The 24816-nt window shown below is 41.1% G+C and overlaps 2 protein-coding genes across 6 annotated transcripts in view; one reads left to right on the top strand and one right to left on the bottom strand.

Moving 5' to 3' along the window:
• Positions 1-24816, bottom strand: part of LOC145947640 (uncharacterized) — a 189224-nt gene that overhangs the window by 56107 nt on the left and 108301 nt on the right. For 3 of the 4 annotated variants that reach the window (XM_083057434.1, XM_083057430.1, XM_083057439.1), the window contains exon 10: positions 6889-6937. In XM_083057434.1, coding sequence (XP_082913560.1) covers positions 6889-6937 — 49 coding nt within the window. Of the gene's footprint in view, positions 1-6888; positions 6938-9981; positions 10004-24816 lie in introns of those variants that run through there. The other variant, XM_083057440.1, reaches the window with a different exon arrangement.
• The window catches only part of Sp1 (transcription factor Sp8), an 84758-nt gene that overhangs the window by 18596 nt on the left and 41346 nt on the right, over positions 1-24816 (top strand). Inside the window, exon 2 of one of the 2 annotated variants that reach the window (XM_083057414.1) lies at positions 10750-10848. In XM_083057414.1, the coding sequence (XP_082913540.1) occupies positions 10789-10848 (60 nt within the window). In that variant the 5' untranslated portion in view covers positions 10750-10788. Of the gene's footprint in view, positions 1-10648; positions 10849-24816 lie in introns of those variants that run through there. The other variant, XM_083057416.1, reaches the window with a different exon arrangement.

The following is a 24816-nucleotide window of genomic DNA, read 5'->3' as shown; positions in this document are numbered from 1 at the left end:
TTATTCATTTATATGATAAATACCTTGCATCAAAAAATTTTGAAGGTTTTTTTCTTAATGACTTTATTTGATGAATTACATAATAGCAGCAATTGCTAAGTATCTTTTTTAATATTACTACACATTTATATATTTCTAAATCTGTTTCATTTTTGTGTTTTTGCTTTTTTATCTCAGATATTTTAAAATGTTTTTATACAATAGTTTTTAATAGCTATATTATTTTATATAAGTATATCGAGATTAATTTCTTAATTTTAAGTAATAAATTTTTCTTTACTTTTTAGTTAAGGGCTACAATTCAAAAACGTAATAATATATCAGTTTTGGTACCTTTTATCTGTACAATATTTTGTGAAAAAATAAGAAAAAATAGAGTAAACATTTATTCTACATTTTCCGACGTTCATAAATAATAAAGTATATTAATATATACTTTTCAGGATAAAGACGTATATCAGTGGATCATAATCCGCAGCGAATAACGCTACGTATCTCTCGCAACATTGTATATCCCATTCGAATTTGATCACGGAGCTCTCTCTCTCTCTCTCGATGGTAATTTTCGCGGCACTAATTCGGCAAAGCTTCATTAATCCGACGTCGGTGCCCGGTACTTAGGCGACGCGGGGGTATAATCATAGTTTAAATTCGGATCCCATCCATTGAAAATCAGTGGCTCTGACCCGCTTCGCAATCAGGATACCGGTTAGGGTGACGGGGTGGATGGAGGCTATCATAGGGCATTTGATCCGCGGCGGGTCATCAATATTGCATGAGGGGGGCCGCCGAACGCGCGTACGATCATGCCGAATGCTGGGAATCAAAATAGTGACGGAGAGAGTTTATAGTTCGTGAGAGGGGCAGCTCTCTCGTCCCACGTATCGAATGAGTACCGAGTTTGTGGATTCGAAATCGTACGTCGAATCGTGTCGAACTCGTCGATTCATCGAGACGAAACGCTCGCTATCGAACACTGATGATTCTTCGCATGCTTTTCCCATCGTCTGTGAGACTACCGTGCTGTATTTTGCGTTTTGATTTGTTCGGCTAGTCTAAAGTACTCGTAAAATTATCGAGATTAGCATCTAAAAAAATTGACTGCATTGCTATAATGTAAATAAAAAAGCTTACAATTTATTTGCAAAATTTTGCTCTCTTTCTTTCTTTCTCTTTTTAATCGTGTGCGGTTATCTCTTTACAAGCTCTTTGTGTAACTTTGCTGCAAAGTGGATCGGAGAAACAAATCTCGTGCGACAATGCGAGGAGCTCGTTCGCTCGTTCATGCCGAGGCAGTCAGTTCCAGAAGCTGTCCCTTTAATAATTTATTAGCAAGCTCGCGTTGAGGGGAACGAAAGGGGAGCTCCTGATTGTGTCGTGTCGTCTGTCCCCTGCAGTGTCGGGACGACTCGCCGCGGGTGGTCCTTGACACGAGCCCGGGTACTTGGATGCTGTTGCTGTTATTAATACAGGGAACCGCGAATCGATTATTTACCAGCACGACGCGAGTCGCGTAAACTTTTATTTTGCCGATCTAATAATACGCAATACGGATTAATCTCTGTAAAGAATGACGGGCATTTTGTACTCTAAGAGAAAATATCTCGATTCTAACTGTTCTCGTATAAAAAAAAGCGTCAGAAATAATCTATTTGCACGTGGGACCACTATCGTCGTTATCTATCGTAATTATCACTCGGCGACAGCCGATCCGCGTTAATTCGGTACGTCGCGGGGTGAACGATCGAAGGGCCCGCAACAAACTATATCGCAGCGCGATTGCATCACCGATTATTTATTTCACGGCGGCGCGGGAGGGAGAGAGGAGGAGGGGAAAGGCGCGTTAATAACTATTTCGCGGTATCTCTCGCACTTATCGCACATGCGTCCGCTCGTTTATGCGAAGCTATCAATTACGCGGATCCTTAGAGAAACGTCTCGCCATTAACCGGACGGCCGGTTATTCGGCCGTAAGTCATCGCGTAATCGGCCCGGGACATTAGGCCCCGGTCGTGCGATTCTTCCGCGCGAAAATCTCCTCGTTTGTGGAAATGATTATTTTAGATTGCCGGAAACGCACTTACGAAGAGAGCCGCGCACGTTCCGAGTTTCCCTCGTAAAATTCGATTTTGTCGCATCGAAACACGCGTATATATGTTCCCGTGATCGTTCGCGATCGAACTCCGCTGCGTGTGAATTAATCCAACGACAGGCCGAGATCGTTGGACGGATCGCTCGCTCGCGCGAGCGCGCCCACGTGTGTATGTGAATGATACATGCGTATTTCGGGCCGCGTATATAATAACAGGTTGCCAGTACCGGGCCCTCTCTTACCCTCTCGCGGCCTTTCAAACGGTGATGTATGCGCTAATTGTGAGGCCCTTCGCTTCGAGACCCGGTCTCCTCCGTTCCCTCCCTTCTCTCCCCCTGGACCGAGCCGTTCTCCGCACAACTGCCGGTATCTTTTTCTCTCTTTCCTCGTATACGTGCTTTATCGAGAATATAATATGCCTTCCTTTGCGTGTGTATGTGTATTATATATATATATATATATATATATATATATGTAATTTATTGGGTTTTTCTCGCAGGAGAGTTTTTGTTTGACACTTCTTCGAGTTTCTTTGCGTTATACTAGCATCAGAGATTATGCGCGTATATTCGCGATTCGCGAATAGTATAAAAAAATCTGATTGATCGAATCTTTCATTCATATTATTATAGTAGCGTTGACATTACACGGAACAATTTACAAAAAGTCGCTTACTGAATGCATCGACTTGAAGCTATTATTAACATTTTAATGACACAATGACTCGCAATGAATATGCAACTAAACGCAATATAAATAAAAGAACGTAAATAAATGACAAATTAGAAGAAAGATTGACGCTTTAAAGAATGATGCTTTATTCGATTTGTATCTTCTTCGACGTTATCATTTCCCTTAAGGCAAATTGCAACGAATCGATTAAAGCGAGAGAACTCAATCGCGTCTCTTTACCCTCCTTCATCTAAGAAATATTCACAGTGGGATTGGGATATTGCAAAATCTGAAAAGGGCGATGTGAGTCGAGAACCGGCTTGTAGGGTTAAATGCGATTCCGAAGGACCGGTAGATAAGAGAGGGTTTATTTCATCTCTGCCTTGTGTGCCTGAAGGGTTTCGACATCTGCGACGTCGATTCGCGCACGATGCATCGATTGCCCGCGGCGTGGCAATTAAGTAATTAAACAAATCTGTCGAAGGTGTTACGAATGAGTCTGTGCACGCCTCGCGATCTCTCGTACCGCACGAAGGGAGTAAAGACGCATTGCCAGAGACGCATGATCTATATTACTCGAAAGTTGAAGTCTGAGACTCACATATATAATTATTATAATAAATTGATTAATAATAAGCATAAGGGATGGACAAAATTCTGCGTGGAGTTTTTATTCCCACGTGCCTTTTATTTGCAAATTAAAAGGCAAAAAAATATAATGAATTATTATCTCCTAATTATTATCTCCTAACTATATGTAATCAAATATCTTATTATATACGATCACACTATTTAATTATTTATTTAGAAAATTAATAATGTTAAGAAGAGAACGTATACGATGCGAGAGAGATGTGTTTTCTGAATTTAGAAGCAGATTAAAACGCGAGCACGAATCTCATCTGAGAGGGAAAAGCAAATCGCATGCGTTACGATGTTGTGATTCAGGCCGACAATCTCGTTGGTACGCAATCGACCTTACTACGAACATTAACATCCAGTCCGATCCCGAGTTTAATCAAACGCTAACCGGCGAAGATTTAATCTACCGCAGACTCCCTCGAGAGAGAGAGAGATATATACATATATCCCCTTCTTCCTGCATCTCTTTCTCTCTCTTTATCTCTTATTCCGCACGTCCCGTATATCTCATTCTCTTCTCCTCCACATCCTTCTCTCTCTGTCTCGGGTAAGTAATATAATCACAACATCGGCGGGGTGACGTCGTTATTTACAGGCACTCCATTTGCGGTGGTGAACGTCGGCCAACGAGGTCGATCGTGGCGACGATATTGACTCCAACCACGATTAGGGGATAGGCTATATATGCGCGAGAGTTGTCGGGGTTACACGCTCCCTTAATGCGCCTCGGGGTTTAGATCTCGGTTCTAATGCGATTCGGAAGCGATATCGTTCGTGCCGCGACGCGCGTTGCTTTTACAAAAGGAAAGTAAGGCCAAATTGATAAATATAAAAGATATGATTTGCGACGTTGATTCTTGCGATTTAATCGTTAATCGATTTAATCCTTAATTCGGCGCAATTCAATCAAAGAAAAAATCGCTTCGCGGGATAGAAACTTTAATACACCGAGACGGAAAGAGACGATATCATCGACGAGCGAGCTCATCCCGATTGAGTCGTTCATCCAAACAATCTCTGATCTGTGGTTCAGCCTCGCGGCGAAGAGGACAGTTCCTTTGTCGCCTTCGCTGGGATCGATGTGAGCGACTACCATCGACACGCACTCGGCAATTAAGCAATTAAAACGTCGCGCGACTACCTCCCGATCCATCGGCGATTTCGAGGGACGATAATCGATGAATATCATCTCGACGTGCTCGATTTAGTCGCCGCCAGAGAAAATCGAGAATGATTCGAGTGTATTAGAACGCTAAAGCATCGCGAAACTGGACTTGATCTATCTGTATATATCGCGGCGTCGCCCGTAGCAGCCGATAGATCTCGTCTCTCTCTCTGTAATCGTTAATAAATCGAAATATTTCTCATTTTTACGATGGACGTAAAACCGTGTCGCGGCTATAATCTCGCGTAGACTTGAATTATATAAACGGATGCGCGCAACATAATATGCAACGGTATAATACGTACTACTATAATTCAATGTTCGTGATGTCGCTAGGACGAGGGAAGGGGACGGTCGATATCACGACGAATGTCGCTTCGAAGCGCGAGGCTATACAACTACGATTCGTCGGCTCGAATCGCGGAGGGTACGATCTTAATTCTAGTAATCTTCGCGTCAGAGCTGCTTCCGATACGGCGATGCCGCTGGATGCTGGATACGAGAGATCCGATAGACGTAAGAGGCCGATCTAAGCGAGTGCACCGAATAATAACACAGAGGAGCGAGGGGAGGAGAGGAGATGCGCGCCCCGTTGCGCTCGTAAGACACCCGGAGTAACGGTAGGGGCGAGATGCAGAGAGAGAGAGGAGGGATTCGATAATTACTACCGGGAGTCGTGGAGGCGGCCCGCGGAATCCTCCTCCCGCAACGAGCGCAAACGCGCAATTATTCCCCATCGCCATCCGACGCCGGGATCTCCGATTCCGCGTTCTCCGTTCCGATACAACGTTATACAACCATGCGCGCGCGGATGCCGCCCCGAAGAGGCTCCTGGTGTTCGATCGTAATGCGCGCCCCCGATATTATCTCCCTCGCTCGCATTTGCTCGGTTGCTCTCGGATTTCCCGTGCGCGTGTCGACACGTGAAAAATCGAACCGAACCGTGTAAGAAGGTATAGTGAAACGTGTATTTTGCATCTCGCCGTCATATTCTTTTTTCTATTTTTGTCTATAGAATATTTATCACGTATATTATAATTTTATATATCTGCAGTTTAACCCTTTCCTCTCACATAAAAAATTAAAATGAGATTTACTTTGACAGTCAGCTTTAAAATATTTCTCTCGTAGATCTAAAATTTTTCTCAAAGAAGATAAAAATAGAAAGAATAGATTTGTAGCCACGTCTTAAGATATTAGATGAGATAAGAAATCGATCGCATGTACACAAATAATACAGATATATACCACGCGAAGATTGAGATCTCCTACGCTGATTCTTCGTTGAATACACATATATCTGATTGTAATAAACATGGTTTCTGGCGAGTGCGTCTTTTGATCTCTGTTAGATATGAATATACAATGGCATATATATACGCGCAACGTTGTTGAACTGTCGTGACGCGGGATCATAAAGAATGGACTCATTCCGTCACCTTTACAAGACACGTACATATACGTAATTTTATTTTACAAGATGTGCGTGCCTTTCATCTTTTCCATACTATCTTTCTTTCATCCGCGTGTCTCATACACGGAGCTATTTTATTTTATTTTTTTACGACAACCTTGCGCGTATTTCTGGCGGCGAAACTGTGGGAAGCTGCGTTGTCTCGTCTTTGCTCTTAAGCGTCATGGACGGACAAACGTGGTCGTAATGGGCGTGGTAGCCCGGCATCCAAAGGGTCGCAGCAACGCATCGAGCGTGCGTTTATTTACGCACGTGTACACGCAGGCGCACGCGAATCGCCAGTGTGTTTCATCGATAATAGAACTCGATTAGAAAACTGATTTTTAATCGTTTGTCCGTGCGTTCATACTTTTACCTATAATATTCGACAATCACATGTCGACCGCACGAAAAAAAAATATTTAGCTACAATAGCTAAATTTCAAGTGTCCCTATATATATATCTGTTTAATTAGCATGCCTAAATTTTTTAATAGGGAAATTAAATTGAGACATGATAGCTAATACTTTTCTCCATGCAATGTTAAAAGTGTAAAGTCTAACTGAGAGCAAATAATTCACGAGCATGGGACATTAGATACCGAAAGAAAAATAATCGCCGTTTATACGAGACAAGTATTACACAAAAACCTTAAGAAGATTCCAAGATTTACCGCTTTTCTATTTGACTTATCCTTGCTACTTCAAATCATCGATAGCCCAACAAGAGAGTCCCTAATCAACCGCAATTGTCAAAATTGAAATCGCGAATAAAAAGTTCAAATTTGAGACAAATATCGAGCCTGAGACATCCTATTTACAACACAAAAAAATGGAAAATATTGTAATTTTATACTGACTCACCGAAGATGAATTTCCTCGCCTTGCAGAATCGCCGCGATGTGTCACTTATCTGCAACAAAGAAGAGAACATGATTTAAACACAAATGTTATTTTATCTTGTTTCCAAAGAGAGAGAGAGACTGTTTCTTATACAATATAAAACGATGGTGCCAATAACAGATAAACGCGATATTGTGTCGGACAAAGCTAGTTGCTCGAAAAATCCTCCACGCGACGGCGCGCGAGAATCAAGATCGGTGTCGGATAAACGTCTTGACGGGTCGTAAAGGCCCACGTTATATCTGCGGGCCCACCTCCAGCTGGGTTGGGCGCGATCCATGTTGTCGGACAACAGTGTATGTATATGCATTGTGCATGCATCGATATCGACAGCGATGGCATACTGACGCACAGGTGTCACGCGACACGTCTAATGTCTATACAAATGTTACTGTGCCATTGTAGATGTCGAAAAACGCATTATAGTTTATACCGACATTCATTAACTATTCGTGCATTGTCTCGAAATTATGCCATCGTGCATAAAAATATATACAAGCACGTTTTATGTAGTGAAGAACATTTTTTATGACGGATTAATATTTAAAAAATATATAATCTTAAAAGCATTTAAATTAATATATATTTTTTTTATTAGAATTTTTTGTACTATATATTTATACGTATTATCTAAATATATATAGGATATATTATATTAGTTTATATTATGTTCCAGGCTCTCTTTGTAAATTTTTTTTATAACAAGCAGTAGATGTGTTTAGGATGTGCTTATAAAATACGAGATTATTCGATTAATATAAGAAAGATTCGGTATTTTATAAAAAGAGTGCAACAATATATGTATATATGTATATTAATAATATAACCTATTACTTACAACCTATCTTCTTCATTGAGACTATCTTTACTATGTATTATATATATATATATATATTGTCATGATATGAATTCATTCAATTTTACTGAATCAAATTTATCTGCCCGTTCGCGAGTGGTATAACACGATCTCGATGATCATCGACGCACTGCTACAGCGCGAGACACCTCGAGTTGGACTATCGATGACGTGACAAAAACTCGATGCTGGACGAGGCGCGCGTGTTCTCGAAATTTAAAAGAGTGTCCGACCACCCCACGGCGCTCAACGACATCGGCCGCGCACCTCCGCGGTGTCAGTCATATAAGTAATGACAATACGATGACTGGACGGCCGCTAAACACCTGCATTCACCACGTTATCTCGCGGATCCCGCTGTTAGGATCAGGTTTTCGCTATATGCTTGCGCTCATGTTTGAACCCCAAGAGCACTTTGGGTGGTCCCTCATCGCCGATAATCTTGACGCAATTCTTGACGCCTCTCGCGCGTCGTTTTCCATCGCCACGAAGACGATCCGATCGTGAATGACTTCGACCCCGACCGAGCCGCGTGCGGCTCTTAAATATATACCAATCGATCGCGCGCGTCATTTCCTGCGTAAAGTTTCTCTACGTAGCCGAGTGATACCTGGCGGTGAATTTAAGATTCCTTTCTCTCGTTTACGGATTGCTTTTCATTAAATGCGCTCCTTCCGTGACGGTCGCGTGAACGTCCGACAAGACGAGAAGTAGCGCACGAGCTACGTAGACCCGTAGATGGATTGACGTAACTTCCCGAGGCCCGTTGAATATTTATCGCTCGTACGCCTTGTTTGTACGCCGTTCCGCCTCGCTTGAATTTAAATGCCCTGCGCCTTTCATATATATATATATATCTCCGCTCGTGCGTTTCCCTTCTTCGCGAGCGACGATTCTTTCTCGCGCTGTATTATTTATAGAAATGGGAGACGCGCGAGTTCGTCGTTTTTCTCGTAAAAAAAGGAAAAATTGCGAAAACTTCGCGCAAAGCCGAGCGTATTTCCAAAAGTCATCGCGCTCTCGCGTCAACGTCATCTCTTTGCTCCTATGTATAGAAGTCGAGCGACATTCGAATCGGTCTTCTCTTTCTACCAGTAATTGGGCAGATCAGAAAGTATATTATTATTGAAAATATGTAATTTTTATATATTTCTATTTATGTAAATAAAATTCTCTTCAAAGATTTATTATATCCATGGGGAGATGACAGAATGCATTTTTTTTTTGAAAATATGTAATTATATATATTTTACTATTCATGTAATAAGAAAATCTACTAAATATTTCAGCAATATGTCTATAGTATAAACTTACAAAATATCTGCTCTATCACTTGATACATTACTACCGCTCGCGCCTACACTATATATTATACAAAGCAACGCAGCATGCACGTTCCTCGAGCAAACTATTATTATCAAGCTCGAGAGAGAGCGATCCTTTCGTTCACCCCGCATGATTGACATTAATTACCGGAACACAATCGGCGACTTATCTGATCCCCAGCTTGATTCTCGATGGCGAGATACGACGCCAAGAGTTTGCCGGGACGCGTAAAGCGGGATAGAGTCGGGAGAAGCTCTCTCAAAGGGGAAATCTCTCTCTTCCTCTTCCTCCGTCGTCGGTCATCACCGCAAGGCGAGTTAGAGTGCCCGAGCGGCCCGGCCGGCCGGCCGCGAAACCTCGTCGAAGACGTTCGTCGAAGGGAATATCCGAGAGAGGCGAAGCGAGAAACAGGGAGAGACGGAGAGAGTACATACACGCAAAACGGAGTTTCTTCTCCCGTGGGAAGGCGTGGTTGGTAGACGCGCGACGTCCATTTGTCTCGGGCGCCTCCCGCACCAGGAACGCCCTTGCATCCCACGGGCATCGATCACGTCTTCCTCTTACCGGGCGCATCGCATCGCGCCGCATCTCTCTCTCTCTCTCTCCCTCTCTCTATGTACATTTTACGCGTACATACTCGCCTACACATATACCACCCTTGCACGACACCGTGCGCGAGCAACCCCTCTGTGCGATAGCAACGGCGTTGCCAACTTTTCAAAATAAAATTTCGGCACAACGGAGGAACAAGATTATAATATTTCAGAGACTGCATTAGACCGTGTGTAGTATACGAAAAATTAAAAAAAAAGATAAGTTCGAAACTCGCAATAATGTTGCAATAATACAGATAAACCGCTGATTCCACTCACCTACATGTGGACGTTAGACTAGATATCTCTCTGTTCGCTTAATGATAAATAATATTTGTCGAGAGAAGTGAACCTGGTTCCGAGCTTTAGTTGTAAGATATTAGTTGAGAGCCATCGTTATGTCAGATCCACTGGACCGCTCAATGTTGCTTTGTTCTACTACTCGCGGCTGACTATACGCTCGAGCTTTCCCCACTTTCCTCTCCAAAGTTCTCTCCCTTACAAAAATCCGGTTTCCTAAGACGTAATAAAGTTATCGCGATAATAATACACGCGCCACATCTCTTGGCGAAGACGTATAGAAAGTTATGGGGTTTCTACAATGCGATTAAAAAATTTAATGACGCACCGTTCCGGTCGATCACGACTGCGAGATCTCGATCGATCGGAACGACGAGCTGTTAAACGATCTTTTTTTTTACTGTGCTGCGATTTATAAGAGAAACGCAAACTTTCACGAAAAATATAGAATTGTTATAATGGGGCGATATAATAATAACTATATGAATGTGCGCGAAGCAATTAACGCATTTTACTTCAAATCTATATAGACTCACTCAAATTATGTCTCTTATATTGTGTAACGTCATTCTATAAAGCGATTTCTTTTTAAAGACACTTGAATGCAAGTATCTCAAATTGTTCTTACAATGTTTCACTGTAGAGATTATCGGATTATATCGTGATTTGAAATCGTTAGCGTGTAATAAGTTGATTGTCTTTCACAACCGATTGCTCGAAGCTTGTCCTTTTGTTATTCTGTTGCAGCCGGTAAGTGTACACGATGCTTCCTTTGCCGAGGCAAACATGGATCGTGGAGCGTTGATCGCAGGATGGCTATCTGGTTACGCGCATGGCAACTTCCAAGTAAGCGCACTATCATCTATCGTTATTGCTATATGTAAATGTTGCAACGTGAAAAAAAATCTAGAGAAACAACGGGATTTTCTGAGATTGCTAATTCGCTAGTTGCGTGGAAATCTCTCATTTTTCACGTGTTATATCCACTATTAAAAAATATTAATCTTGTAATTTTTTTTATCCTACAAAGATCGTAAAATTGCGTTTTTCTATTTTTTCGCGAAATGTAATCATTCGCGAGCGCATAAAGACATACTGAAGTTATAAATATTCATGTGAAAATTTAAACGAAACATCGAAACGATATGCTTCACTCAGTAGCAATTGGGCATTTAAAGAAAGTATGCAAAATCTTTGCTATTGTGCGATATCACATTTTCCATTTCGTTTCCGTTGCGAATAATGTTGTTAATCTAAAGAGATTCTGCGAAAGCGCCGATAATTCCTGCTATTTTTACGTTTAATAAATATTTACAATTTTTCAAACACAAAACGATATCAAATTTTATTAATTAAAAAAATGTATGTGAATGTAAAACTGAAAAGGATTTATCAGACCAATTTTCGACAGAGTTTCGAATTAAGATTATTCTGATTCAATTTCGATTAAACTGCAAAATTGGAAAAATATTATTTATATATAATTTCGATATTTAATTCCAAAAAGAATGAAAAAAACCTTTATAAAATATTTTATTCTATAAAAACTTTTACTTTACTCAATAGATTTTTATTCAGAGCGACGGTACACTATTTACATCATTAATATTAATATCAATATTTCGCGATCGAGACTTTGGCGCTGAAACGACACTCTTCAATCACCATTTTGTTCCGGGGGCGCGAAGCGGAGAGAAATTTACATTTTTTTATTAGAAAGATTTTATTTCGTTTTGCACGATAACTTTCTATTATTTATCGAATCTATATTTGGATGTAAATTTTTAGAGAGACGAAATAAATTAATTCTATTCTCAGATTCTCTGTTTTTCGCGCCCCACTTTACGAATCAACGAAAGCCCGAACGGAATGAGCGACGCTATCGCAGTTCCTTAATTTTTGGTAAGCGGGTGACGGTAATTAACGGGTTGCTTCGTAACGCATGCCTACACGCGCAAAATATATGCGTCTCATCCACTCTTCTTCCTCGTTACACGCGCGCGAAATGCATATACCGGTAACGCGCGGCGAGGCGAGGTGTTGCATATGCATGCCGTCGATCGATATGAATGCATCGTTGCATGCTAAACGGCTGCGGGCCTATCTGATCTGCCATTTTCCTTTCGGCCGCGAAAGGCATTCGCGCGCGGTTGCATCGCGGCGGCGGCGCCGATGCGGAAACTCTGCGTGTGAATCTCTCCGATTATCGTCTGGTCCGCCGCTTATTAAGCCTCTTACCGTACAATGTGCCGTGGATCATGTTTGGCTTTGCATCAATTCTAGTTCCCGCTAGGATCGCTCTCGGATCGCGCGATAAATCCTCGTGTCTGACTGAAGAATAGCGCGCGGAGAGATATAAAAAAAATCGCATCACCTCTAAACAGGCTTAGATTGTTGGGCGGTTCTGCTTGGGCGCGAAAGCGATTTTATCTCTGAAATTTTGTGGTTCCCCGACATTTATCTCGCGTGTGGGAGGATAATTTTCTTTTTTTTTTTCCATTCTATTTTTTTCACACTTTCATCTTTTTTGAACTTTAGCAAAGAGAACTTTCAGCAGGTATTATAATTCCCGACAATCTTGCTGATACATCGACCGGAACTTGTATTAGTAAATGCATCTGCGCACACATATATACACGTAGGGTCCGTATAACATTTACCTTCAGCTACGATAACAATGAGATTTGCTCATCGACAGTATAACGCGATTACGAAAATTCGTTTCGATGAAGAATGGATTCGTTGGACGATATCTGTAATAAACCGCAGAGTTGTCGATGATAGACGTATCGCTGCGATCGATAATTGAGACGCTAGACCGACTCCAACCATACACCGGGCTTTTATCCAAGGGGTATATCTTATACAATTATAGAAGGCATGCTACTTTATGGTCGAGGATATCTATCTAAAGGATCGATACCTAATTAGGTCGACCCTCGCGAGGATATGACGGCCATGCACTTTCGCGTATCGCGTCTAATTATCGCAGAAATTGACCGGCGCTATTGACACGTACAAAGATCTGCTGTCTGATCGCGAAAAAAAGGGTTCCGTAGAGGTTTCGCTCTATTGTAGTCGCTAGCAAAATGCTCTCTTCTTACAAAATGTTACGCGATTCGATACACTGAGAGAATTTTCTCTTAGAATTTATCCTGAAAAGTATATGGTAATCATGGGACAATATGGTACGAAAAGAATTTTATGAGAATTTCTCTGATTAATATCTATCACAATAAAATTTAAAACATTTGATTAGTTTTACTAAACTGCATAGTAAAATTGATCAAACAAATTTTATATTTTATTGTAATAGATATTATTTTTATTGTAATAAATATTAATCAGAGAAATTCTCATAAAATTCTTTCTATACCATATATTGTCCCACGATTACCATGATTTTCAAGGTAAATTCTCTCCGTGTATACATATGTTGTGCTATTTTTTTCTTTTATATATACTTCGAAAAGACGAATGCTATCCTTTTTAAGAGATCTCGAAAGCTCATTCATGCGTTCCCACGTGCAGAGAACGCGAGAGTAATTTTTTAATTGTTACGCGGCTTTTCTACCGCGCGTTTAATAACACCTTGGCGTCCGGGTTGCCTATTACGACGAGTGCAAGACTACCTTGTTTTTGGCCCAAAGGGGCCAAATCTCTCTCTTTCTCTCGGACTGACTCGAGCGTTCGGACGCGCTCGATTTTTTAAGTGACGAGGGTACTCGGTCATATATCTCCCTCATAGGTCCGCGAAAGTTTCGACGTTTGTACGGCCCACGAAATTACACGTTGCGAAAGGCACGGGGTGCAGCGATGCTTTTCATCATTACTGAATCTGCGTTCTCCTTCTGCCGATCGTGTGTGTAGTTTGGCGGCGAAACTTCCACAGGGAAGAAGGGAAGAGAGACAGATAGAGAGATAGAAAGAGAACGGCGTTATCGTTAAAATAGTCTATTAAAAGTCAACATTTCATCTTCGCGACTACGATATAATCCTCAATATCTCCTCTCTCTCGTATATAACTATCGATGTGAGTTGGAACTAAATCAACGTAGATGACATTAATGGATAGTAAAGTCTCTTCTCTCTCCGTACTTGTATTTGAATACCCGATATTTCTCATATATATCGTTCCCTCTCCATATATTATCAATCATCGCGTTAGCTCGCGTGAAGCTTAAAAGCCACGAGAGTTCAAGGAGGACGGCCTCGAGAGAAGCCACGTTACCGTGGCTGGCTTGTCGCGCTAACGACTGGTAATATTCCCCGCCGTCTCGTATCCCACCGTCATCTTTACATCTCGCGCATTTCCATACAAGAGTGAGGCCATTTGAATATTCCCCCTTCGTTCCCCCGCGCGACGACCCGCACGTTTCTCTCGCTCGAAAGCAGACGGCCGCGTATTCGCTCCGGCGAATTACATAGCCGACACGTCGAAGCGTGGCGATCTGATATCGACCTCTCGGCCGACGACGTAACGGGACGATGATGCGCGGGGGAGGCGATCGAGGAAGGCGATGACTGGCGAAAACGTATTAAGATCTATCGCGACGGTGAATCTTTCCCCCGCCAACGATCGACTCCTTCCGCCTGTCGCGCGACCGCGATTATGGACAATGTGTGTGTGTTGTATGAATTAATTTTTATTTCTCAATCGGAGACTCGTATGCGACTTTAAATTTTAAATGGTATGAACCGAGAGAAAAAGCGCATCCGATAAAAAAAATATCATCGATCGATCGAAATAGGTTTTCTTTCTTTGTAATTGATTCCGACCGAACAATCCGTCCCTCACACTCTTTCTGTTAATTCTCTGGCGTTTTGCCCTGCTCTTTCCTCTTCACCCCTGTATCGCGACTCTTCTACTACTGGCTACGCGAGATGGACCGGTCGAGATAACGCCGCGAGCCTAGTAACTGCAGTAATTGTCGGTGATTAGAGGAGTCATAATTACCGGTCCACATATAATGCTACCGAGTCCATTCATTCTCCCCGTTTTGTTCTTCGTCAGAGCACGCTTTTCTCTCTCCTATTCTCCTTTAGATATATACATTTCGATACGTCCTCGATCGACCACACCAATTTTTATCTTTTTCCCTACATTTTCCTTTTTTTTTTGCAATATTCTAGACATAGATAGAGAAAACTATTTTAAAAGCTATCCGTCAAAAAGATGATTAATCTATCCTACACACTCGCGTATATTACAACATATTCACAAAATATTAATAAAAACTTTAGTTCAAATTCTGTACACATTTTCTCTCGATTCCGACCTCGATTCCTTTGATGTTGCGATTGTATCACTAATGATAATCTGGGTACATCCAGGAGTTCCCCTTCGGCGTCGCTCTTTAGCCAGATTATAAAACCACGACATACAATATACCCCTGATGAATTTTCTCTCCTCGTCTCTCACGTTGTACGTTTGAGTTTCTCTCCAAAGAAGACGAACGTCGAACGAATCGAAGCGGGTTATTTTTTGCTGGCCTTCTTTCGAAAGCTCGACAACACAGACGACGACGACGACGACGACGATGACGACAAGCGTACTCGCGCGTAGACGTCGCCGCTGATGACAGGCCAAAGGTAATAATTATTACAGTGCGCGAATCGCAATTACAGAGCAGGCGCCGGTTGGCGAGTACGAGGAGTCGTCGTTCGCTGCGAAACACCGATGCATCCGACGCATGCAACCAGCATGCAGCACTTATATACATACGAGGAAGAAAAGTACCGACGTGCCATTTTGATTTTGGACACGAGCAATTAGTCGAGAGAAATTATAATAAAAATATATAATGTGTATTTTTCGGTAAAAAAAAAACGTATCCTTATTGTATAACAATATTAATGACAGACGCAAATGACAGATGTCAAGTTTACGCGATTCAATGATGTCAACCTCAATCGCTCTATAATTCATATTATTCGGCACATCCTTTATTTCTTTTTAGACCTTTCCATTATTATTGCGTATGTACGCGTAAGAAAATATATTCTCTCTCTACATAACTATTCTATATATATATATTTCTGTATATATTTTATTCTATAGTAGTCATTTAAAAGTCGTGCATTACGAGTCTTTCCGATTCAATTAAAAATTAATATAACTGTCATATACTCGACTTTGCATGCATTTTTTAGAAAGGGATGTTATAATATTTTAAATTCGATTAATATTTTTGACAGTTATCAGCTGATTTCTGTTAAAAAATATTAATCGAAAATAAGGTATTATAACATTATTTACAACATATTACTATTTTAATTTTTTACCATATTATTATTTTAAAATTTAATTAGCAATTTAACGCTTTAATCAGCTGATTTCTGTGAAAAAATATATCGAGCGGCTGTCATCGCGAAGGTTAACAGTTTTGACAGTTGTTTAAATTAAAATTAAATTAAATCTTTGAATAAAATAGCGCGCGCGCTTGTGTTGTCTAGAGAGTGTATATAAAATATATAAACTATTCTATATAATTCTATATATGTAACTAAAATTTAAAAAATATTTTTATACAGATAATTAAACAAGATTCGCTTGTGGATAATGGCTAATAAATGTCATAATTGTCTAACTATATGTATATCGATATTGTTTTATCTTTATCACGAGATTACGATATTATTATGTTTCGGATCGATGCTTACGTTAGGTATCGTACGCTCGAATCGACAATTGACGCGCAAATGTATTGTAAACATATATAATAATGCAATTGTGCATATCAATATTTACAATGTGCACGAGGCAGCCAATTTACCACAACTTCATAATGAGCGTCGGTGAGATGCTGCGTCCTGATAACGACAGCTGCGCGTCTACTTTATTGCATTATAATTAGGGTAGAACTCGCCGAGCATAAAATTCCGACCACTTGATCGCGACGCTGATATCCAGCGCAGTCTAATTTCTTGCTCTCTTTCTTCCTTGTGCCTGCATTTTCGCGACACAATTATTAGGATTCTCGTAAAGACGAAGAATATCTCATTTAAACTCGTGAGTATATCTCATGATGATAACGTTAATTGTTTTCCGCATTTGCCAACAAACATTATTGTAATACAGTAGAGGCAAAGTTAACATTCGCTTTCCTTCGTCCAACGATGGGTTCGTATTTAAAATGCAAATTATTCAAAATAATCATTTAAATATAGTGTATGCGTAGTTTGCACGTTTAAATAAAATATTCAAACATATGTTTCTCATGAAGATGATAAAATATAAAACATAGCAAATATTTGAAACGACAATTGAAATTGTTAATCAAAATATCAGAAATTCTTATCTCAGACAATATTTAAAGCTTTGGAACTTGCATATTGATCACAAATATTTTTTTTATTTCTAGTGTTATTTTAATTCGAAAATAATATTTAAATTCATTATTTGAAATCTCTACCGAGTAATGTATATTAAAATATTTAATTTAAAATCTTTTTTTTAATTCGTAAAATTATTACAGCTAAATACATATTTCAAATAAAATCCTAATTAACATATAACAAAATTATAATTTGCTATAATTTTAATATTTTTCTCTCAATCGAGGACGGTATTTTCACTTGCGTAATTAAATGCGGTTACGATTCTTACGATTGCACTAATCATTCCGAGAAGAAGATTGCGTTATGTTGCACCTTAAAGTTGTACATATTTATACCTTTTTCCATCGCGAACGACACGAGCGAAACGGAGATTAAGCGCAGCATCTCCGGGCGTCGCGAGATCCCGCTGGGAGTAGATACTTCCTAATCTGATGTCGAGCGTGTAAAGCGCGACGTAAGCTCCAACCAGCGGACACGCCCGCTAATTGTATGAATTATGTATACGGTGTGTTCGAGAGGCTCTTTTGCGCCAACACGCGCCGGGAGGATCGAGAGACGCGTCTGGCTCGTCGATGTCTGCTTTTTCGCCGTATAACGATCGTCGCAGACGTGTCCCGAGACGATATAAGTCGCGCGCGTGGACCGCACCGTTCTCGACACAGGGATGGGATCCGGCGAAAAAGGAAAAGAAAAAAAAAAAAAGGGCGAAACGACGAGGGAATAACCGACGGCGTTCGACCGGCCCGCGTTTTACGAGCCCGCGCTTCCGCCCGGGCGCCCCGGCGTTATTAAGATTAACAGACGGCCGTTTCGGATGGGACTTCGATGGGATCGCAGTCGAGGAAGTCGGCGGTCCGTCACCCGCTCGTATATAGGGATCGTCGTGCGAAAAGAAGGGAAACGTAGGAGAAAACTCTGCTCTTCTCGGAAATATATGTATATATATGTACGACTGTCGCTTACGGGAGCGATGTAGCGTGCACACATCGTGATAAACCCCGACGCTGTGAATAATCGACATCGAGAATAATCGATATTACACACATCCCTTTCTTTTTTTTTCGTCGGGACGCTTACGAGAATTCTATATAATATACCTCTCGTACATATACTCTGTTATTACTTCGACATTATTAGTAGCCGATGATTGATATAACTTTCATTTTATAAAGCCTCGCCGTACCTAGACTAGCTATAAAGCTCGCCCACCGAGTTCGATCGAGACAGCAGGTGTAGCGTGATCCTGGATCATCTTACACGCTTAGCAGACAGTTCGCCGCGATTATCAAGTTGACAAATAAAGGATCTCGCAAGGGCGCGCGATACTTCATCGGCGATCGATCGCACACGTGGTAAAAGGGGAGAAGAAAAGACCATGTATAACGAGCGTGATTATATGGAGTCCGAGGCATCGAGGTTCATCCGGGCATTATCGTTTTCGCCGTCTCGTGGGACGAGGAGAAACCGACGATATATTCATTCGCCGATTGTGATTGAAACAGGATTGACTTTTACGACGGGATATGGTCGCGGATGGATCGCCTGCGGTTGGCAATCTTCGCCAGGTAGCAGTTTCTCAGAAAACTACGTGAAATATCTACGCCAAGCCTTGTGTCATCCGCGTTCGCGTTACGTAATGGTCGAACACGCGAGGAGAGATTTCACGAAGATCACGTTCACGCAAACAATAATGCGCCGCGGAGGTGAAGGATACAGTAAAGTCAAAAAATTCAGAAATAGAAATATAAATTGCGAGACGAAATTGTTTTTATTTTCCACGTTAGCTATTTCGTTTGAATAATTTTAAAAAAATTGTTCTTTAATTATTTAAATCGAATAAAAAAAAATCACGAAAATCAAATCGTATACAAAATAATTTCGGTCAAATATTACGAAACATATTCTTCACATTTATATGCCAATATTTATCCATATTCGCACGTGTATAGCTCCGAGATTTCCCTTTCCACATATATAACTCGGCAATTACCGCGAGCTCGCGCGCGCTACGACATAATTACGAGCTTCGCCCGGACACCCGCTATTGGGACGCGAATAAATACCATAATAATGCGACTAATGGTGCGTTATGAATTACAAGCCGGATAATGAATAAAATATACGTGCGCACGCGCGTACCGTGCTCTTGTTCTCTTCCGGCGCTCTCTCGGTGTGGGCTACTTATTACGTTACAGTATAGGAAAGACATCCGAAAGAAGCGATTGCGAGAAGATTGACGAGTAAAATCCCTCGGAAGGAGTATAACCATGATCGTCGCTTCAATGGATCCTTCCTTCGTAAACGCATAATACTTGAAGGTATTTCATTCTTTTTTTTTTTCGTCTGTATCTGGTGTTTGTAATTCGATACAGTGGGAACCGCGTGTGATCTCTATTGAATCGCTCGAACGCCGAAAAAGGATCCAAAGGATTATTTCGGCAACGCCGAGGGTGCACATCCCCCTTCCACCCTCGCACGCATTTTCTATCACTTCTTTTCAAAGACGCTGTACATTTAATTTTTTTTCGTACAATATTAGTAAAGATATTCAATCACGAAAAACCATATAACGAAAAATACGATTAGTCGCAAGATAATATTTTCTTCAAATCCAAGAAAGAGAATCATTCCTCCGTAGCTTTTTTTATGTCGAGTGTAATTTCTGCCACGAAATTTTCTCTTTTAATAAAATCTTATTAATCTTCAATATTAAATAATAAAACTTTTATAATTAGATATTAAATTTATTGTGCTCGAAAATTGTAAATTAAGCCAAGAGAATCACGGTGGCCCTTCCCAGTATTTCATGTCAAAACAAATTCAAAATTACATGTTTCCTGCAATGTAACAGACTCAACATTTCACATCACAAAAATATGTTTTATTATCCTTTACACTTTGAAATTTTTCACATCACAAAAATATGTTTTATTATCCTTTACACTTTGAAATTTTTTTAAAAGATTTAAAGTGTTAATATTAATACACTTAATTTTGAATAAAATAAAGTTTTTTTAGCATATCACACATAGCTCACTATAACTATATATTATGGTTAAAATAAACTTTCTCTTATAATTTTAATTTCAATTTTTTTAAAATTTTAATACAACGTTTTCAAAGCATTGCATCGCCATATGTGTCAAATGATACGCAAAAAATGACAGTCTTCTTCTTGGATTTCTTTTTTTATAAAACTCTGTAATTAATAAATTCCCAAATCAATAAGTAGAGAATAAAACTTTATTCGCCGCGTCGCGCCTAAAATATCGTATCGATCAACGACAGCGACAGTTGGATCCCAGACGGGAAGAAAGAAAGCGGAAAGTGTGTTAGGGTTGATCGATATACACGTGGCACGGGGCCAGGTGGCGCCAACGAGGTTTCCCGAAAAGAGAATAAATGTCGATCGCGTTAAGGGATGATAAACGATGCCGAAGAGGTGGACTGTGGATAAAACAAGCGAGCGGGAAAGGAAAGCGAGCGAGACGTTGCAAAGGAGCTGGATGAAAGAGAAGGGAAAAGGGAAGATCGATGCAGCGGGTCGGTGCGCGCAGTCGGGGAGGATGCGAGGGGATGAACGATGAAAAATTATGTCGGCCAAGACTTGTGCGTTCTCCTGGATATGAAACTGCCAGACGGATGGACGGACAGACGGACGAAAAGAACGAATGGCCGTTTCTTCTCGAGCGGAGACGGGCCCGACGGTCTGTTATTACGTCTCTCTCTCTCTCTCTTTTTCTCTCGTCCCTGTTCTCTCCGTGTCTTAGGAGAGAAGAGCGGATCGCGCGCCGCTGTTACCGACGAGAGAAAGAATAATAGCCTCCCCCCCCCCTCCCCTCCTGTATCCGTGGACCATGGTCTACAATTAAAACTCTCTCGCGCGTATTCCCAAGGGCGGGAAGAGTTCTCTCGTCGCTGTACCGACTAATCGACTCGCAAGACATTTCGCAGAAACGACGAGACGAAAGGGTTCGCGCGGCAGACACATCCCCATCTCTATCCGATACTTGGCGCCTCTGGATGATGAAAACGATAGTTCGATTCGCTTTTTCGCTAAGCATGAAAATAGTATATATATGTGTGTGTATGTGTATATACTTTTAAATTTTATATCCCGAAACGTGCGGAAGCTCAATAGAAAACGTCATGATATCCACGCTTCTCTTAATCGACTCTTCCTAAAGTATACTTGCGTGAATCGGAACGAAAACTGGAGATGGTTAGTTCCTGTCGGCCTAATAATAGAAATCTGCGTGAACGTCGGTAGCATCGGTATAATGTCGAGCTGCGGCAAGAGGGGCAGGGATCAAGGGAAGGGAAGAAGAATAAGAGGGTACTGCTGAGGGCGCAACGGTGGCAGTTGCCCGGGTAGGTTCGGTCCGTATTACGAGTTACGCGGGCGGGGTAATCATGATGATTCCGACTTCGGGTGGGTCATCATCTCGTCACCGCGTCACCCGCGGCTAAAAAACACCGGACACGCACATCGGGAGGACGCATTCGCAAAATAATCGCGTCCCGACCGCCACCAACACCGGGCGGTTGATCGACAGCACCACCATCACCACCATCGGAGCCAAAAGAGGATTACGAGAGAAGCGTAGGATACTTTATGGACTTATCAATCACTTGATAGCCTGCGCGCGGCGCATCGCGTCTTTCTTACCAGAAACGGCGCACCCTGTTATTAGCGACGATTAAAAGATTCCGCGCGGCGAACGGAATCGAGTGCCGTTTCCTCCATTCGTTTCATCGACAGGGATTTATGATTTTCACCTCGCCCGATAGGTAGGTCGTCGAACGTAGGTGTACCGTCGTTTTTACGGAGAGATTTACGTTGTCGTCGCTGCGAAAAGCGATAACGATATTTTTTCTTTTTTTAAGGATTAGCAAAACGATAGTCGCAGCTGCGAATAGCGAATAGCAGCTGGCTCCAGACAAAAACATTGCCACTCGAAATTAATAACTGTTCATTTGATACAAACGGAATCGACGTTACGATTGGTCCGTAATTATCCTTGCTCCAGAAGTCGAGGAATTAAAACCCGATCGCGTCAAGCTAGCCCAGGCGTTTCGGGGTCGGGGGATTCAAAGTCGACTTTCTCCGGATAGCCAGGCGCGGTGCGGCGTACACGCACACGAGATGTCTCGATATCTTGAATCGAAATCTCGATGCCGATCGAAATTGAGCGAACCGGGCCCGCGAGCGGCGCGGGCGAGGCGCCTATCGGCAAATCCTCGCGTCGCGAACGAACCGTCTCGCTGCTTTGTGGGTGGACTTTGCGGCCGGAGTCTCGCCGTATCTACGTGTTCCGGCCTTACGAATGTTATGTACTCGCATTTTGGCCCGGGCGTGCAAGGGACCCGGAGCCGCGGCCGGGACCCACGAACCCGGTAATTAAATAGCTGTACCCTGCAATTAGGGCCACTAAATCGTGGCGGTGCCCGGGCCCGGGCCAGCGAAGGGCCCGCCAGACACAAAAAACAACGTCGAAACGTTGCTTATGCCAAGCGAGAGGCGCACACATACGTTCCCGTACGTGCGAGCAAGATCTTTGGTGTGCGTGTCGCGGGGGTGGTTTCTCGTAGCATGTGGGAACCTAATCGGGTGGAAGGAAACAGCGAGGCTGCCCTCTCCTGTACCTAAAACACGCTCGACTGTCGTTTCGATGCCTCTCGTAATCCGCTCGTATTATAAAGCAGACAACGCACCGTTGCCGATTCAATATCGTCAGAGAAATGTACAAGTCTAAATAATCACATATCGATCGTTCAATTATAATGATATAAAGATGAAGAGATATCAAAATTATAACGTTACGTGCAATTAAAAAAACGTATGCGACAATTGAAAAGATATTCGACGGTCAATTTTTAGAGATTTTGAAAGTTATCTATAATATAAAATTATAAAATATAAAACTATCTATAAATTATTTATAAAGATTTTAAAAATTATAAAGCAGACAACACGTTTGCCGTTTCAATATCGTCAGAGAAATGTATAAGTCTAAATAATCATATCGATCGTTGAATTATAACGATATAAAGATGAAAAGATATCGAAATTATAACGTTACGTGCAATTTAAAAAATGTATGCGACAATTGAAAAGATATTCGACGGTCAATTTATAGAGATTTTGAAAACTATCTTGATATTAAGAAATCTTCATATCAGAAAAATCAATATGTATAATACAACAGTCATGCCGAGTGTGCGAATTGCCTATCGTGAAATTAATTATCTTGCCTGTGCCGTCACGTCGGGCGACGTACTTTTAATCGGCGGAACGAGTTTGATGATCTTATCGTACGTTCGAGAATAGAATGAATGAGTAGTTGAATTATATCATTCGCGAGAGGGCAGATACAGTGAGTTGGCGTCTCCCGAGAGATATAGTTATGCGTGATTAGTTTTTTTATGAATTTTTCTACTTATGCAACTTACAATAAACAGTTCTGATTTGTGCAATTTTCATTCGAGAATGATAGAATGATAATATATTTTATTTTTTATATGCACTCTACGTGCAATCACGTGTGTTAATTATATAGTAATCAATAGTATACGATTATAAAATTATTTGCATAATCTAAGGTGTTTTTACACGATATAAGAAAAAAAGCTATTATATAGGTATTTATATGAGTTGCATTTATAATCCCTTTTGCTTATAAAATATAGAGTTGCATAAATCTGCAATATTGCATTGGCAAAGTAATCAAGCTCAGCGTTTCAATCAATTCTACTTTTCTCCTAGAATTTACCCTGAAAATCATAGTAATCGTGGGACAATATGGTACTAAACTGCATAGTAAAATTAATTAAACATATTTTATATTTTATTGTAATAGATATTATTATTTTTATTGTGATAAATATTAATCAAAGGAATTCTCATAAAATTCTTTCCATATCATATTGTCCCACCATTACCATGATTTTCAGGGTAAATTCTAAGAAAACATTCTCTCTGTGTATATATACATATATATATATATATATATATATATATATAACGTTATAAAATATTTTTTTTAAATGTATCTTTAAAAGTATATATTACATGTAACGTTGTACTTCGTTTTCCGTGACGCCGTAAAGATCACGTGTTAAATCTCAACGTTTTCGCGCTGGTGCGGCCGCACGAAATGTGTTCACCATCGCGCCGATGCACTTTCCGTGCATCTTAAGAGGGGTGCGAAGGGCAGAAAGGAAGATAATGGTAACAAACAGTCTTCCTTCCTGTTACAGAACGACAGTGCCGCTTTCGCCGCTTCTCATCGTCCCGCCTAGCACGAGCTAAGGCACTACTGCATCGCCGTACTTGCATCGCGATATCCGCGTATGCAAAATCGCGTATACGCACGCACCTCTTGAGTTGGGAGCAGCTCTAGATGGATGACCGAGCATCACGCTCTTTCTCTTTTTCTCTCTCTATCTTTCCCGTCGTATTAAAATATCAG

This window comes from Prenolepis imparis, unplaced genomic scaffold (assembly GCF_030444845.1).
Source record: "Prenolepis imparis isolate NDT839.2.m4 unplaced genomic scaffold, iyPreImpa1.0 SCAF_2, whole genome shotgun sequence".
Classification (NCBI taxonomy): Eukaryota; Metazoa; Arthropoda; class Insecta; order Hymenoptera; family Formicidae; genus Prenolepis; species Prenolepis imparis.
Note: the sequence above shows the minus strand (reverse complement) of the source record. Positions and strands in the feature narration are given on the sequence as shown.